This window comes from Lates calcarifer, linkage group LG19, assembly GCF_001640805.2.
Source record: "Lates calcarifer isolate ASB-BC8 linkage group LG19, TLL_Latcal_v3, whole genome shotgun sequence".
NCBI classification, from domain to species: Eukaryota; Metazoa; Chordata; class Actinopteri; family Centropomidae; genus Lates; species Lates calcarifer.
In genome coordinates this window covers 24,509,424-24,524,913 of record NC_066851.1, presented here as the reverse complement: position 1 = coordinate 24,524,913, position 15,490 = coordinate 24,509,424, and the positions used below count along the sequence as shown (strand labels likewise).

The 15,490-nt window shown below is 50.3% G+C and overlaps 1 protein-coding gene across 2 annotated transcripts; it reads right to left on the bottom strand.

Moving 5' to 3' along the window:
• Positions 1–2,171: 2,171 nt before the first annotated feature.
• hectd1 (HECT domain containing 1) lies at positions 2,172–15,072 on the bottom strand. Of its 2 annotated transcripts, XM_018661518.2 has the most exons (25): positions 14,854–15,071; positions 11,897–12,066; positions 11,568–11,717; positions 11,250–11,484; positions 9,608–9,835; positions 9,238–9,519; positions 8,885–9,155; positions 8,709–8,785; positions 8,241–8,339; positions 8,023–8,137; positions 7,740–7,914; positions 7,394–7,532; positions 6,704–6,874; positions 6,382–6,604; positions 6,031–6,294; positions 5,716–5,927; positions 4,498–4,644; positions 4,299–4,393; positions 4,070–4,175; positions 3,840–3,974; positions 3,492–3,631; positions 3,155–3,367; positions 2,771–2,881; positions 2,468–2,634; positions 2,172–2,383 (listed from the first exon to the last, which is right to left on the bottom strand). In XM_018661518.2, exons 3-25 carry the CDS (start codon positions 11,705–11,707, stop codon positions 2,187–2,189), a joined length of 3,942 nt encoding a protein of 1,313 aa, XP_018517034.2. In that variant the 5' UTR covers positions 11,708–11,717; positions 11,897–12,066; positions 14,854–15,071; the 3' UTR covers positions 2,172–2,186. The 2 variants fall into 2 exon arrangements, with proteins under 2 accessions (XP_018517034.2, XP_050933877.1); XM_051077920.1 differs by having other exon boundaries at positions 6,382–6,874; positions 14,854–15,072.
• Positions 15,073–15,490: the final 418 nt, after the last annotated feature.

The window sequence follows — 15,490 nt, the reverse complement described above, 5'->3', positions numbered from 1 at the left end:
TGTCGTGCAACTTTCAAGATCTTGTCGAAGTACATCTTTAGTACCAACCTTCAGATTTTTGAACATCATGTATGAAAAACTGATGTAACTTAGTGATATTTGTAGTTTCAGGTTTTAATATCAACACAAAAACTAAAATATGAAAGCCAAACAAAGAGAAGAGGAATCCTCTTAACAACCTGCTCACTTTGTTAAAATGAGCCAAATTCAAAACGTTCTTCTTCCTTTAATCCATCCAGTCCCACTGCGACAAGGAACACGTTCTGTGCATCATTAAAATATTCAATAAATGAAGTAATAACCATAAACAACACTGTTTCACTGTGACTTTAAAGACCATGAGGTTCTGGACTCTACTCGTGGAGGTTTTGGTCCAGGTGGAGCGACGAGAGAGAGAAAATATGAACACAGTCACAGAAAATGACAATCAAAGCAAAAGTAGAAAATATTCCTGGCAAATGCAAAAGCGTCAAAGCCACAGAGAAGGAGATCAAACAATAACGTCATCCTGGATCATGATTCAGTAAAACATGACAATCAACAGAGTCTCTGACAGGACCAGGTCTGAACCCAGAACACGGGGGGGGGAGGAGAGGAGGAGAGGAGGAGGAGGAGAGAGGGGGGGGAGGAGAAGAGAGGAGGAGAGGAGGAGAGGAGGGGGGAGGAGGAGAAGAGAGGAGAGAGGAGGAGGGGGGAGGGAGGGAGAGAGGAGGGGGGAGGAGGAGGAGGGGGGAGGAGGAGAGGAGGAGAGAGGAGGGAGGAGGAGGAGGAGGAGGGGGGGAGGAGAGAGGGAGGGGAGGAGGAGAGGAGGAGAGGAGGAGAGAGGAGGGAGGAGGAGGAGGAGGAGGAGGAGGGGGGAGGAGGGGGGAGAAGAGAGGAGGAGGAGAAAGGAGAGAGGAGGAGGGGAGGAGGGGGAGAGGAGGAGAGAGGAGAGAGGAGGAGGGAGGAGGAGAGGAGGAGAGGAGGGGGGGGAGGAGGGAGGAGAGGAGGAGGACAGGAGGAGGGAGGAGGGAGGAGAGAGGAGGGGGGAGGAGAGAGGAGGAGAGGGGGAGGAGAAGAAAGGAGGAAGAAGGAGGAGGAGGAGGGAGGAGGAGGAGAAAGGAGGAGGAAGAGGGAGGAGGACAGGAGGAGGGAGGAGAGAGGGAGGGGGGGAGGAGGAGGAGGAGAAAGGAGGAGGGGAGGAGAGGAAGAGGAGAAGAGAGGAGGAAGAAGGAGGAGGAGGGCGTTGTCGATTATCACTTCCTCTCAGATCTGACCTCTAACGCTGACGGCCCAGGTGACCTGCTGCTGCTGTTTCTAACAGTAACACCTGAGCTCCTCACCTGTTCACTAACAGAACCCTGCAGCTGCAGAGTAAACAGACCTCACATACAGCTCAGGTTAGTCTGGATAAGTCCAGGGCTGCAGTGCATGTGTGAAATAATAACAGCTAATACAGACGTCTCTCTGAGAACAGCTATGATCCAATCAGTGTATCTGAACCTGCTGAAACAGACAGCTCTGAGGTCGACTCTGCTGGAACCTCTCACTTGGACTCGAGGATGAACTGATTAGAGTCTGGTGTTTACGCTGATGAACTGGGCATGAACGGTGGTGGAGGAGGTGATTCTAGTTTCTAACTTCCAGCTGCAAATTAAAGTGAGCAGAAAAAGATGAGTGGAGAATGAAGCTGTGTGTAGGAACAAAGATGTGGATCACAGGCTGTCAGGACGGAGAGAAACAACAGTTACAGACCAGACGTGTCCGACGGATTCTAACCAACCAAAGCTGGCTGTAAAAATCCTTCCAGGTGCAGGTTTCACTCTGTTTACAGAACTACTGCTGCTACAGAGGACAATCATCAGACTGATGTGAAGTACCCCTTACATTAGAGAGGATTAATGAATAGAAACTGTGGGCAGACATTAGAAACCAGCAGATATTGAAGTTAGTTTAGTTTTCTGAACTGGAGCCTGTGATTCTTCACCTCAGTCTCTGGATGTTTCAGACAGACTCATCTACAATCTGAGCTCCTGAATTTCAAATTCTGGAAAATACAAACACAGTTTTAACAATTCAGATGCTGGAGGGAACGTCTGCCCACAGCTGAGCCTCTGAACAGACCCTGAGACCAGAGGAGTTCAGGTGTCTGCTGTGAGAGTCCTCGCTCCTCTGAGGCTGAAACACCAACAACAGGTTTAGATTTCTCAGTTAGGACGTGTCTTACCGTTGTGAGCCTCTCCGGTGACCGTGCCCTCTCCCGCCGGGTTTCCGTCCTGGTCTCGCCACTTCCAGTCGATGCCGCGGACGACCCGTGCCCCAGGAACGATGTACTTCATCACCTGGGAGCGAAACAGGCGCCGCTGGCGGCGGAGGTTCGCCTCCGCCTCCTTCACAGCTTTACCTGAGGGAGGACGACAGAGAGAGACGGGTTAATGAAAAGAAAGAGGAAAAGAAAAACAAAGCGAGGACGTTGACGTGTCCTCACCGAGCTGGTCCTCGCAGACGGCGGTGACGGTGCCGTACAGCTCCAGTCCAGACAGGGACAGGTAGTGAGTCTGACCGCTGGCGTTCTTCCCCATCTGTTTGATCCTGATGTGTCTCCAGCCCTGCTTCTCCTCTTTGGACGGGTCCAGAGGCCACGTGGCCGTCGACCTGTACAAACACCCACACAACAAATCAGGCTCTGGCTGCGTGCTGCCTTCAGGTCATAGCTTATCATCTGTAAATATGAGCTCCAGGTGTGTAGGATTAGTGAGGAGTTCAGGGGACTGAAACATGAGTGTCGTACCCTGGTTCGTTGAGGCTGCAGTCGTCTACATGAGTGTAAAGAGTCGTCCAGTTCTGACCGTCCTTCGACACCTGAAACACCCAGTTCCTCAACGCAGAGCGGCCGTAACCCCTGAGAGAGGAGGAGGAGGAGGAGGAGGAGGAGGAGGAGGAGGAGGAGAGAGAAAAGGATGAAGCTCTGCACTGAAACCTACGTTAGTTTCGTTACCTGTTTTTGTTTTTTCGTTACTGGCGTGTCTCAGGGTGTGTGTTTGTTTCGTTACCTGGCGTGTCTCAGGGTGTGTGTTTGTTTCGTTACCTGGCGTGTCTCAGGGTGTGTGTTTGTTTCGTTACCTGGCGTGTCTCAGGGTGTGTTTGTTTCGTTCTGTCTCATGGTTTTCGTTACCTGGCGTGTCTCAGGGTGTACGCTGAGGGAATGACCCAGAGGCCGAGGTCGACGGCGAACCAGGCGTTCTTGTCGTCGTTAGTGTGGCAGTTCAGGGCGGAGCTATCCCGACTCAGGATGTCCTCCAAGCGCCCGTAGGGGAGGTTACGCCCCTCTGATGATGTCACCACCACCAGGCCGTAGGCAGCAGGGTTTACCCACTCGTACGCCGTCCTGAGCACAACAGAAAAGAGGTTTAACAACGCTGGAATGTAACTGAAACTCCAGCTGAGAGACTGAGACGTCTGTCACAGAGAGAATAACGTCAGATTAAACTCTGCAGGGTTCAGGTTCTTACTTGGCGTTGGTTCCGACCCAGTAGATGATGCCGTTCTCGTCAAAGTCGTGCTGGTGTCTGAAGGTGAAGGTCTGTCCTTCCCTCAGCTTCCTCACAAAGACGAAGGACGAGCGCTCAAAGTCATACCACTGCTTCGCCACCTGGAGGACGAAGAGGAGGAGGAGGAGGAGGAGGAGGAGGAGGTTAACGAGGAGCTGATTCTACATCAAAGTGAAATATTTATTCCCAGTGAAACGAGGTACAGCTGCAGCTAATCTGACATGAACGTCTAGAAAAGACTGTGTCAGATTGGATCTTCTTGTACATGTGTGTGTGTGTGTGTGTGTGTGTGTAATGTCGTGTCCTCACCATCTTCAGCAGGTACTGCTCCAGAGACTCCACAGTAGCGAGCGGCTCCATCTTCAACATACGCCCCGTCCGGTCGATCAGAGCCGTCTCACCCGGCGCTCGCTCGAGACGGAAACGCAACCTCCTCGTCAAGATCTGATCAACACACAATTAATTAATTAACACAGTTAAACACAGTTTAACAGTTTGTCCGTCTGAGTAAACCTGAAAACAGACTGAGACTCACTCACCTGCAGGTTGTAGGAGGATCCTGGAGTGTCATACAGGTGCAGAGGTAGACGTTCAATTGACTCCAGGACAGCTATCAGTTTACGGATTAAGGCAACAGCTGGTCGGCTGCAAACACACAAACACACACAGGTCAAACCCTCAGTCTGAGTCAGTGTGTGTCTGATTCTAACAGATGAATCAGTTCATTAACTGAAGGAGGATGTGGTGACTCATTAAAACCATCGTTACCTTTCATCGTCTTCATTCTCGCTGAAAGCCGCCTTAAAGACATTGATCCTCTCCATTAAAGGCTTACAATCATGTTTCAGGTCCAGTTCCACGCTCTGCACACAGACACAGCACAGACACTCTGAGCAGGTTGAAAACAAGCCGACTTGTTTTTCCAGGTGAAGACGTGATAACCTGGTTCTAACGTGGTTTAACTCACATTGTTGAGGACCGTGAACAGAGCCTGGACCAGGCCACTGCTGCACATCTCATACGGAGAGATGGTGTTTTCATCCTTCAAAACTACAATCAGGTTCTCCAGAGCGGTTTTCATCAGGTCCCTCCACGTGTTCTCCCCTTCAATACACTGCAGACACAACAACACACAGCTCGTCAACAACAACAACAACAACATCAACACACAGCTCGTCAACAACAACAACAACAACATCAACACACAGCTCGTCAACAACAACAACAACAACAACATCAACACACAGCTCGTCAACAACAACAACAACAACACACAGCTCGTCAACAACAACAACAACAACACACAGCTCGTCAACAACAACAACAACAACAACACACAGCTCGTCAACAACAACAACAACAACATCAACAACAACACACAGCTCGTCAACAACAACAACACACAGCTCGTCAACAACAACAACAACACACAGCACGTCAACAACAACAACATCAACAACAACACACAGCTCGTCAACAACAACAACAACACACAGCACGTCAACAACAACAACAACATCAACAACAACACACAGCTCGTCAACAACAACAACAACACACAGCACGTCAACAACAACAACATCACACAGCTCGTCAACAACAACAACAACACAGCTCGTCAACAACAACAACAACACACAGCTCGTCAACAACAACAACAACAACACACAGCTCGTCAACAACAACAACAACAACAACAACACACAGCTCGTCAACAACAACAACAACACAACAACAACACACAACAACAACAACAACAACACACAGCACGTCAACAACAACAACACACAGCTCGTCAACAACAACAAAAACAACACACAGCTCGTCAACAACAACACACAGCTCGTCAACAACAACAACAACACCACACAGCGCATCAACAACAACATCACACAGCTCGTCAACAACAACAACACACAGCACGTCAACAACAACATCACACAGCTCGTCAACAACAACAACAACAACACACAGCTCGTCAACAACAACAACAACAACACACAGCACATCAACAACAACAACAACACACAGCACGTCAACAACAACAACAACACACAGCACATCAACAACAACAACAACACACAGCACGTCAACAACAAGACGTGTATTCACACCTAAATTCATCCTGAGACCAACAACAGCTGAGGCTGAGTCTGTCTGTTGGTGTGTGTGTGTGTGTGTGTACCTGTCTGTTGGTGTGCAGCTCCCAGGCGGACTCCAGCTGTGTGGAGATGTTCCTCAGGGTGACCACCACTCCTCTGGGCATGCTCTCCACAGCTTTGAAGTGGTCGTCGTACAGCTCCCTCGCCATGCTCTTCACCTTCTGCTTCGTCTTCTCCAGCTTCGACTTCAGCTTCCTGCCTCTCTTCCCCGTCCAGCCCGTCACAAACTCAGAGCCTGCACGCACACACACACACAGAGAGAGCAGAAAACAACATTAATTCTCAGCTTGGGAACTAAGTTTACAGGTTTACGTCGGTGCGTTGGTGCTGAGACTCACCCAGCGACGTCTCGGCGGTGAAGGAGTGTTTGGTTCCCCTGTTGGACTCGAAGACGAAGCCCGGCAGGTCCTCCTTCAGGATGGTGGCCTGCTGTCCGTCTGAGTTGTGGATGGCGATCTCTCCGTCCTTCAGGCAGGTCAGGGACCAGTTCCCCACGGTCAGCTTGGTGGGACCCACGCTGGACAGGATGGGCTGACTGGCTGTGACGGGCTTCACCTGACTCCTCGCCCGCTGCAGCTTCTCCAGGAACTCACTGCGAGACTCTGCAGGGGGGAGGGAGAGAGGAACTGAGTCACAGCTACAGAGAGAACCAGAGGTCAGTTTGCGTGTTGTGAGCGTGTTAATGGTACCTGAGCTGTCCGACCCCCCCTCTGGACTCCCGCTGGAGTACATGGTGGCCAGCTTCCCGTCCAGGATGAACCTGAACCAGCCGTTGGAGCCGTTAGAGAGTTCGAGGGCGGCGGCGTCGGACCAGATGTACAGACAGTCCCTCCCTCTGATGATGGACCAGTCCCTCCAGTGATACGGCTTCCCCTGCTGGATCTCCCTCGCATCCTCCTGCACCTCCTCCTCCTGCAGCAGAGACAAGACATGAAGGGGTTCAGTCAGATCTTCTCCGGACACCCTGAGCGCTCGGCTACGGCCCCGCTGGACGACTCTCTCTCGCTCTACCTTCTCAGGCTTCGCTTCGTCCTCGTTCTCGTCATCGGACGCCGGTCCAGCCAGAGTGGACACCTTGTTGATGACTCCCAGTCGAGCCAGCTGGTCGAGGAAAACGTCTCCTCCTTTATCCACCAGATCTCTGATGATCTGCAGAGCCAGGAGGTGACCGTCATCATCGTCCTGAGACAGAGACACAGACACACACAGAGTTTAGCTGGAGTTTTGTTTCCTGTGGTTTCCTCAGACAGACCTGCCAACTAAACTGACACAGGAAGGATCACTGCTGTGTGTTTGAGTCTAATAGTGAAATAACTCAGTGAGTGTGTGTACATCTCTGTCTTTTCTCTCCAACACAGACTCAGTTTGTATTGAAGTTCTTTATTGCTGGAGCTCTGGTTCTACAGCACAGCAGCAGATAAAAACCAACAACAACATCAGATATTCAATTATTCATAAACAAACACGTCAACATTAGACCACTTTATTAGGTACACCCTTACAACCCAGTACATCAGCTCAGAGGTTCTGTTGAGCTGCATCATGTTGACAATGTTCTAATATTCTGACCCCTCATGTTTGTATGAGGTGGACTAAACATTAGAAACACTTCAGCTGAGCTGTTGGATTGGATCGACTGATCTGTGTGTGTGTGTGTGTGAGTGTGTGTGTGTGTGTGTGTGTGTGTGTGTGAGTGTGTACCTCCTGGTCCAGGACAGTAGCAGTGATCTCCACCAGCACAGTGGGCAGGTTGTGTCCCGTCTCACTGTCACACACCTCCTTCAGCAGGACTTCACTGCTGTAGTGAACCATCTTCCTGATCAGAGCCAGACTGGCTTTCCTAAAACACACACACACAAATACACTCACACACCTCTGTTTTTTGTCATTGTGAACCATGTCTTCCTCAGTGAGTCACTGAGATTTAAAGGAGCAGTTCACCTGCTCTGAGCTAATTAAAGAGGTTAAAATGGAGGCAGGTGAATCTGCTAACATCTAAAGGAGCAGTTCAGTGATGTGAGCAGCACCTGTGCAGTGGCATGTTTACCTAATAGAAGGCAGCATGGTTTGCTGAAAGGTTTGTGCAAAAACAGGCAGCAGTCTCTTCAGGTAGATCGGAGCCATCTCTGGGTCTCCTTTGGGCTCGCTGCCCTCCTCCTCCTCCTTGTTCACATCTTTCTTCTTCTTGTCGTCGCCTTTGTTCACCGGACACATCCAGTCCCCTGAAACACACACTCACGTTACCTCACTCCACCTGCTCAGGGCTTTTCTGTTCAAGACAAAGTGAATGACCAGCAGGATATAAGAGCTGCTGTGTCCTCAGTCCTCACCTGGGGACTGCAGGATAGCCACCACCTCACTGTGTCCTCTCTCCCGGGCCTTGTCCAGAGGAGTCTTCCCGTCCTCGTCTCTCAGGTCGGGGTTGGCTCCGTGACGCAGCAGAGTCTGCACACACACACACACGATAACAGGACTGAATACACACAACAGGCTGCTGGATTCACAGTGTGTAGATCTGTGAGTGTGTGTGTGTGAGTGTGTGTGTTACCTTGGCTACTTGTGGGCGTCCGAAACAGGCAGCGTAGTGTAGTGATGATGACCTCTGACCTCTGTTGACGTCCGCCCCCCTTTCACATAGAAACTCCACCTGCAGCACAGAAACAAACGTGATTGGTCGAACTGAACTGAGGCAGGAAAACACAAACAAACAAAAGCAGATGAAATGTTTTTGAAAAGATTTTTGTCTCCATCTTATTTTTCTTTTTTGTTGGAAGTGATTTCTGTTTGAATTGAGCAGCTCCTTCATTTCCTCTATGCTTTGTTGTGACAGCATGAATGCTCTGGTTTCAGGGTCAGAGGTCCTGTCATGCTGGTGGCTCTGGATTAATCAGAGGATCATTAACGTCGTCATCTTCTGCAGACTGAAGGTGTGAACCAAACTAATAGAAATCCATCCAATAGTTACTGAGAGATTCTAGAACAGTGAAGGTTTTGGTGTGTGTGTGTTTTCCTGTACCATTTCCTGTGTGCCGAAAGCTGAAGCCCAGTTGAGCAGCGTCTGTCCAACGTCGTCCATGAAGTTCACCTCAAAAGCTGCGACAGAACACAGAGTTTTTACCAGTCACAACAGTGGAAATACTCAGATCTTTATCTGCCAGAAGTCTCGGCGCCTCCGTGTGTTTCTGTTCTTACCTCCGGTGTCGATGGCGTCGATCAGAGCGTCGGTGTCTTTGCTGCGGATACAGTCAATGAGCTGTCGGTGCGATCTCTCCCCTGAACTGTCCAGGCGCCGCAGGCCGGGGATCCGGCTCGTCGACCCCGCCGTGGACTTGGGCAGCGCCTTCCGTCCCTCGAACAGGAGCACCAGCAGGAGGTCCACCAGCCGCATGGTGTCCAGCACACAGCGCTCGTCTCCTCCCAGAGCAGACTCCATCGAGTCGGGCAGCGCCGAGCGCAGCAGGTCCTGGACCGGCAGAGGAGAGGAGATAGATCAGACATAGAAACCTCCAGCTCTCTGTGTGGCTGGTACAGACGAGTCCACCTACGTGTGTGACGAGCGGCGAGCCCCTGCACAGCGTGGACAGCAGGCTGACGATGGTCGACACCTGGTTGCTCAGTTTGGAGTCGGGGGCTGAGGGGGCGGCGCCTGTCGAGGTCCGGCCCGGCTTACAGGAGGAGGCGGGGCCCGACACGGTGCCACCGGCAGCCGCCATGCGGGACAGCAGCTCCTCCGTCAGGCCGTGTTTGGCTAAAGGGGCGGGGTCCACGCCGCGGCGGGTGAACCTGTCGGCCAACGAGGCGAAGCAGCGCAGAGCTCCATCTGACACCTGGAGGACAGAGAACGGTTAGACCAGAAACCAGCTGCAGGAAACAGATCTGAACCAGATGCTGCTCCTCCGAGTCCGCCATGGTTACCTGGTGGTCTTCATGTTTGAGGAGGCTGGACAGGGACTCGACGCAGGTCTCCAGAGAAGAGTCCTGAGGCTCCATCTTGCTGCAGAGTCGGGACACGACGGCCATGGCCGAGTGCAGAGTGTCTTTGTGGACGAGGTGGCCGCTGTCTCTGATGAAACTCAGCACGCAGTTCAGACCGCCGGCCTCGAACACAGCACCGGACTCCCTGGTACAGATCAGCTCCAGCACCTGAACACAACACAGACACAAGATACAGCTTCTGTTAAAACTGTGAGAGAAGATGACTTTACCTTTTGGTTCACGGCTGATTTCCTTTCTTCCAGGTGGTTTCAGTTCAGTTTACCATGAAAAATGAAGCTGAAACTCGATGATGATCTACAGTCACAGCTTCTTCACTGGTGGATGAAAATCCAAGCTGTACCATCCTGCAGCCGTAGAATTCACGAAATTCTTCCTAAATCTAGTTTTTGATTGATCAGTAAAATCACTAATTGATAATCTAATAATGGTTCAAGTCGTTTTCCAGGTGTTATATCTTTGTAAACTGAACCTCTTCAGTCTCTGACACTGGTCCTACATCTCACCTAAACTCCTGTGTACGTCAGGCCTGTGGCTGCACAGGATTAGTGTTTTGTGAGGTCACAGTGACCTTGACCTTTGACCTTCAACCAGCAAATTCAGTTCACCCTCGAGTCCAAGTGAGCGTTTGAGCCAAACTTGCAGAAACTCCCTGGAGGTTTCAGAGAGATACGACACTGATGAGCAGAGACAGACGAGCGTCAGAGCAGAAGATGAAACAGACGGAGTGATGGGTAAACAGCCTCTTTCTGCCTCTCAGCCTGAATAAAGAACGCCACTGTCCTGTGACCTGTATTAATAAACATCTGGCAGCACATGCTGGTGAATCTCCTGCCTGTGGTGTGGCTCTGCTCCAAAACACCGGGAGCAGGCTGATCTGTGATCAGTGGTTATCAGCTGCTCTGACACACTGACCCTGTTCAGGACAGGAACACAGCAGATAAACGATGACTGAAGCTGTGTCACACTGAGGCCACACCCCCTCCACCTCCACCCTCTGATCACACGGCTCACCCTACGCCTGCTTTCATGTGTTATAGACACAAACTCATCAGAGTCTGATCATGTGACCAGAGGAGAGTCTGTCAACACTTCAGATCTAAACCGACTGTGTCTCTACTCTACAGCCACCGTCTGAACTGATCACTCCACTGCTGATCCACAGGCTCCAGGTGTAAGTCAGAGTCACAGAGTAAATCTAATCTAAATGAGTCGTCCAGCAGCTGAACTCAGCGCCTTTTTATTTGGGTGGAGGAGGGAGGAGGCTCATGTTTTACCTCAGACATGAACTAATGTCTCTGCAGCTGCACTGTGTCTCATTATTTGACTCCACTGGACGACAGGGTGACACAGAAACACTGAGTGGATCTGTTGGTGACTTCAGTGATTTCAGAGTGTTTCCTCTGAGAGCTCAGAGCTGTTGTATTTGATCAGATAAACAGAGTGAGAGCTAAAGGTCTGGTGCCCAGTCAAACTGCTGCAGGTAGGTTTCCTGCTGTGAGCCCTGACAGATGATACATAACGTGGATCTGATTCCAGGTCTGTGCCGTCGCCCTGTGGTTACCTTGACACACTGCTCGGCCAGGTCTCTGCTCGTCCTGTTGTTGAGCTCCACCACCACCAGCCGGTTGCACAGCGCCTTGATGGCTCCGTCCACTCCCACGATCCTCCGGGTGCACTCGGCCGACACGTCCAGGTAGTAGGTGATGGCTCGGGCCGTCACCTCCAGCACGTTATCTGGAGCGCTCTCATCCAGGAAGATCTTACAGAGCGCCGGGAGGAACGTCCGAGGAGGACACCTGAAAAAAAAAAAACAGACAGTCAGAGCCGAGTCCCACGCCTCTGACCTCTGACCTCTGACCCAACCACACGTTAAACTCACGTCTCAAAGCAGCGGTCGACGTTGTCCGACATGAGCAGCAGCATGCAGAGCTGCTCCAGAGCAATGAGCTGCATGTCCCGCTCATCACCCTGACCCATCTGGAGCCACTCCAGCAGGGTGTCTGGGTCCACGTCCGCCATGATGGCTAGCCTGGAGACGACACGACAGTCAGCTCCCAGACTTTCACTTAACTGACCTGATATCAGTTCTTAAAATCCTGAGACTGATCTCAAACTGAGAGAAGATCTGTTTCTGTCCTTTTCTTTAAAACTTTATTGAAAAACAGAGAAACAACAGCCCCGCCCCCTCCCTCCCCACCCCCTCCTCACCTGGCTCCCCGTTGGCTGCCTGGTCTGGCTCAGCGCCCAATCACTGCTCACAGTTGTGTCGCTGTTTGGGACTCATCCAACCAACCGGACGGAGGGAGAGAGGAAACACAGACGAGGAGGAAGAAGTCGCTCACTCTCACAGGGGTTTCTGGGACATGTAGTCTCTTCACCTGCAAACAGAGGCACAGAGATGTTTAATCAGCGAGCGCTGCAGACAGACACACAGGAATTACAAGGACATTATTAGTTAATGATTGTTTAAACAGGGCTGTGGATAATTCCTGGAGTGTCTGTGCAGCATCAGTGTGTTTCTATGAGGAGCAGAGGAGGTTCAGTTCCACCTCAGAGGTTTTACTCCCTGTCTGTGGTCTGACAGGCAGCAGGAGGACAACACCTCCACAGAAAGAGCGGGCTGATACGTGAAGCAGCTGGATATGAAAAGGCAGGACGATCAGACAGAGACATAAAATGAGCTGAAGTGAAAAACAGCTGTCACAATTTCCACAATGAAAAAGGCGACGTCTTGTTTAGGTTTGTTGGACTCACACCTGTTCACTGTTCACGCAGCGGAGGTGATTCTGGATGTTTCTGTGTGAGGGTTTGAAGTTTGGACGCTCCTGTATCTGTGGATGGCAGCAGCTGCTGTGTTGGGCTGCGTGGCACTGCAGCAGGGCATGCTGGGAGTCTGCTGGGTCCAGGCTAAGTTGATTAGGGCCTAATTTGAAGCCTGTCTGTCTGCCTGTCTGTCTGCCTGGATATAAACAGGCTGTGCTGAGACAGATCCTCTTATCAACAGATTAATCATCACAACTTGCCAGAGAGCGTCCTGACCTTCTCCTCCTCCTCCTCCTGTCCTGCCCCCCCTGACCCGGGGCAACCACAGCAGGACAGGGTTTGGCTTTCACCCCTTTAACCCCTCACAGTGTCCTGTGTCCACTCTAAGTCCAGAACGAGGTCAGCGGCAGAAAACTCACACTTTTCTTTTCTCCTCCCCAGCGACGCTCGGCCTTTTTAGAAGAAAACGACAATAAACACACACTGACTCAGAACCCTGCAGAGACCTGGTCCAGACTCAGAGGAAAACCAGGTCAAGTTCTCATCTGCAGGACCTCAGAGTTAATGTAACACAAGAACTGATAGATCTGACTACCATCAGATTTTCCCTGTGTTCCTGCTCTCTGATGTGAACCATCAACACTGAACATATTGATAATATGGACTGATTCAATGACAACGGTTTGTTTTAGTCTTTAGGCCTCGGTCAGACTCACACCGCTCCGTCCATCATCCAGCTTCTCTCCTCATGTTTCTCCTCAGGACTTCTGATGATGTTGATCATCCATTGATTATAGATCACCTGTGTGTCTCACTGTGTGGAGCTTGTTACTGATCAGTTTGATGTGAGGCAACATGAGGTCAGTGGCAACAGAAAACTGATGATCATAACATTGGACAGAGTGAGGATCTGATGCTTTGGGTTTCAAAGACGACGTCTTTCAATAATCAGCAGATTAATCAATAATTCCAATGATCGTGAAGTGATCACAGAAACACTGACACAGAATCCAGTTATTCTTTAGATTTTAGTCAGAAAAAGTTCATCACCAGTTCTTCAGGTCACGATCCACAGAGAAGAAAAGTTCCTATTCAGAGTCAGATCTGTGGTTAATTGGTTAATAAAGGTGATGACTGGTTTCAGGCTCCAGCTGCTTCACTGAGAGGTACTGGTTATATTTAGACTGAAATTAATAATGAGAAATAAATAATAAATAAACTCACCGGTGACTGAGTCTCAGTGATAAACTGGAATAAATAACATCACGTAAACAAACATGATCATCATCAGACAGTAAACTGACAGACTGTTTCCAGCTGCTGAAACCAGTCAAACCTTTACCTGAGTCACAGCACAGGTGATCTACTGACCGAATAACAGCTGGGTTTATCTGTGCAGAGAGCTAAAGATAATGCTAATGTTACTGAGAGGTTGTTTGACTCCTCCTCTGATATCAGGCCCCTCCAGCTGCTGAAGAAGACCATGAGCTGATAGAAACCCTGAGAACAGCTGCTGGTTCACCAGCAATCACCTGTGAGGCGTTCAAATGAGCTGCAGCCTCTGTACAAACCCTGAAACACAGTCTTGTGCTAGTCGTGATTATTTTCCATCTTCCCCTGCCCAGCTGGAACAAACCTCCTTTGTTTGTGACTTCAAACTTACACAATGTGAAAAACTCGGCCACAGCCTCACAACTCAAACTGGGTGAATGACACGGTTCAGCCGCATCAGACTGTGCCTGTGTGACCCCGTGTTTCCTCTCTTGGCCTAAAGAGCCTAATTATTTCATCAGCCACACATCAACATAAGAGGATACAGCAGGGGGGTGTTGGTGGCGACGTTAAGCCCCGCAGCGAGCCGTCCAGCCCGGACCTCAGGGCTTTATGGCCGAGTTACACTCACTGCCAGCCTCTGAACGTTAGCGGTTAGCCGGCCAACAACGGCGATGTTGTCAGGCCGAAAAAACACAGCGTAACTCCCAGAAAATACCCGAAACACACAACCAGGAACCAGACAGTGTCAGATAAACTCATATGTTTGTTTGTCGTTCACCACAGATATAAATTACAGGCAACGGAACCCGCAGAGCTGGCTCAGCTTAGCCGGTTAGCACCACGCTAGCTAACCCAAACGCGACCTGAAATAACTTTTTAACGATAAACTGCGACTCATAACGATTTAAAACACTCGCTGCTGAAGAGTTTTATCCAAACACACACAGGTTACCGCAGTTTAAATGTTTTAAATGAGTCGTTAATGTCCGTTTACTGAGATAACTACATCCGCGGCCTCGGACTCCAAACACGAGCCGCGGGGCTCGAGTTCCGGGAGATCCGAGAGGCCGCAACGCAGCCACGGCCACCTACCACGAGAGACACCGGTCCGGGTTTTGGCCACTCACCGTTTTTTTTCTTTTCGGCACAGAGACGATCAGCGGCTTCACGGAGAAAGATCTTCAGAGTCCAACTGGAGGCTGAGGAGCTGTGTTTATCGCCGATGTCGGGGGTTAAATCAAGGCGTTCCCATTTCTTCTGAACGGGTGTAGAGAGGTCGGAGCGGCCGGTGAGGAGGCGATGAACGGAGCGGACTGAAATGGAGAGCCGAGCCGACCGAGGCTGCCGCGTTCAGGCGCTCACACTGAGCTCGGAAATATGAAACACCTGTAACATCAGCTGCCTTTCTTCTGAATATTATTAGTAGAGGCAGGAGAAAATCAAAACATCATTCAGACACTGAGGCAAAGCAGGTCATGTTCACCGCCATCAGGTGGGATTAGTGTAAATGAATTAAAAATATAACTACATGGTCTCGTTTGGTTTCTTCAAACTCTACACAGTCCCTGCATCAACCAGTAACTGAGATATTAACTAAAGCAGCAGATACGCGCTTTTTCTCATGATGCCTACCATGGGTCTGTTGTTGTGGTAGATATGATCACTGACCATTTAGGAGAGATGGAATTATTTCAACATTAAGCCAATAAAGAACATGGCACAGAGTTATCTTCCAGAGTCAATGAGGAGAATTTACTGTCCACA

Excerpts from the sequence above, each read along its gene's own strand:
- hectd1 (XM_051077920.1), bottom strand. The coding sequence starts at position 11,707 with ATGGCGGACGTGGACCCAGACACCCTGCTGGAGTGGCTCCAGATGGGT. Across the intron at positions 8,340-8,708 it reads CTTTCGGCACACAGGAAATG|GTGGAGTTTCTATGTGAAAG; the intron begins GTACAGGAAAAC and ends TCTGTGCTGCAG. Across the intron at positions 5,928-6,030 it reads CACCGCCGAGACGTCGCTGG|GCTCTGAGTTTGTGACGGGC; the intron begins GTGAGTCTCAGC and ends GTGTGCGTGCAG.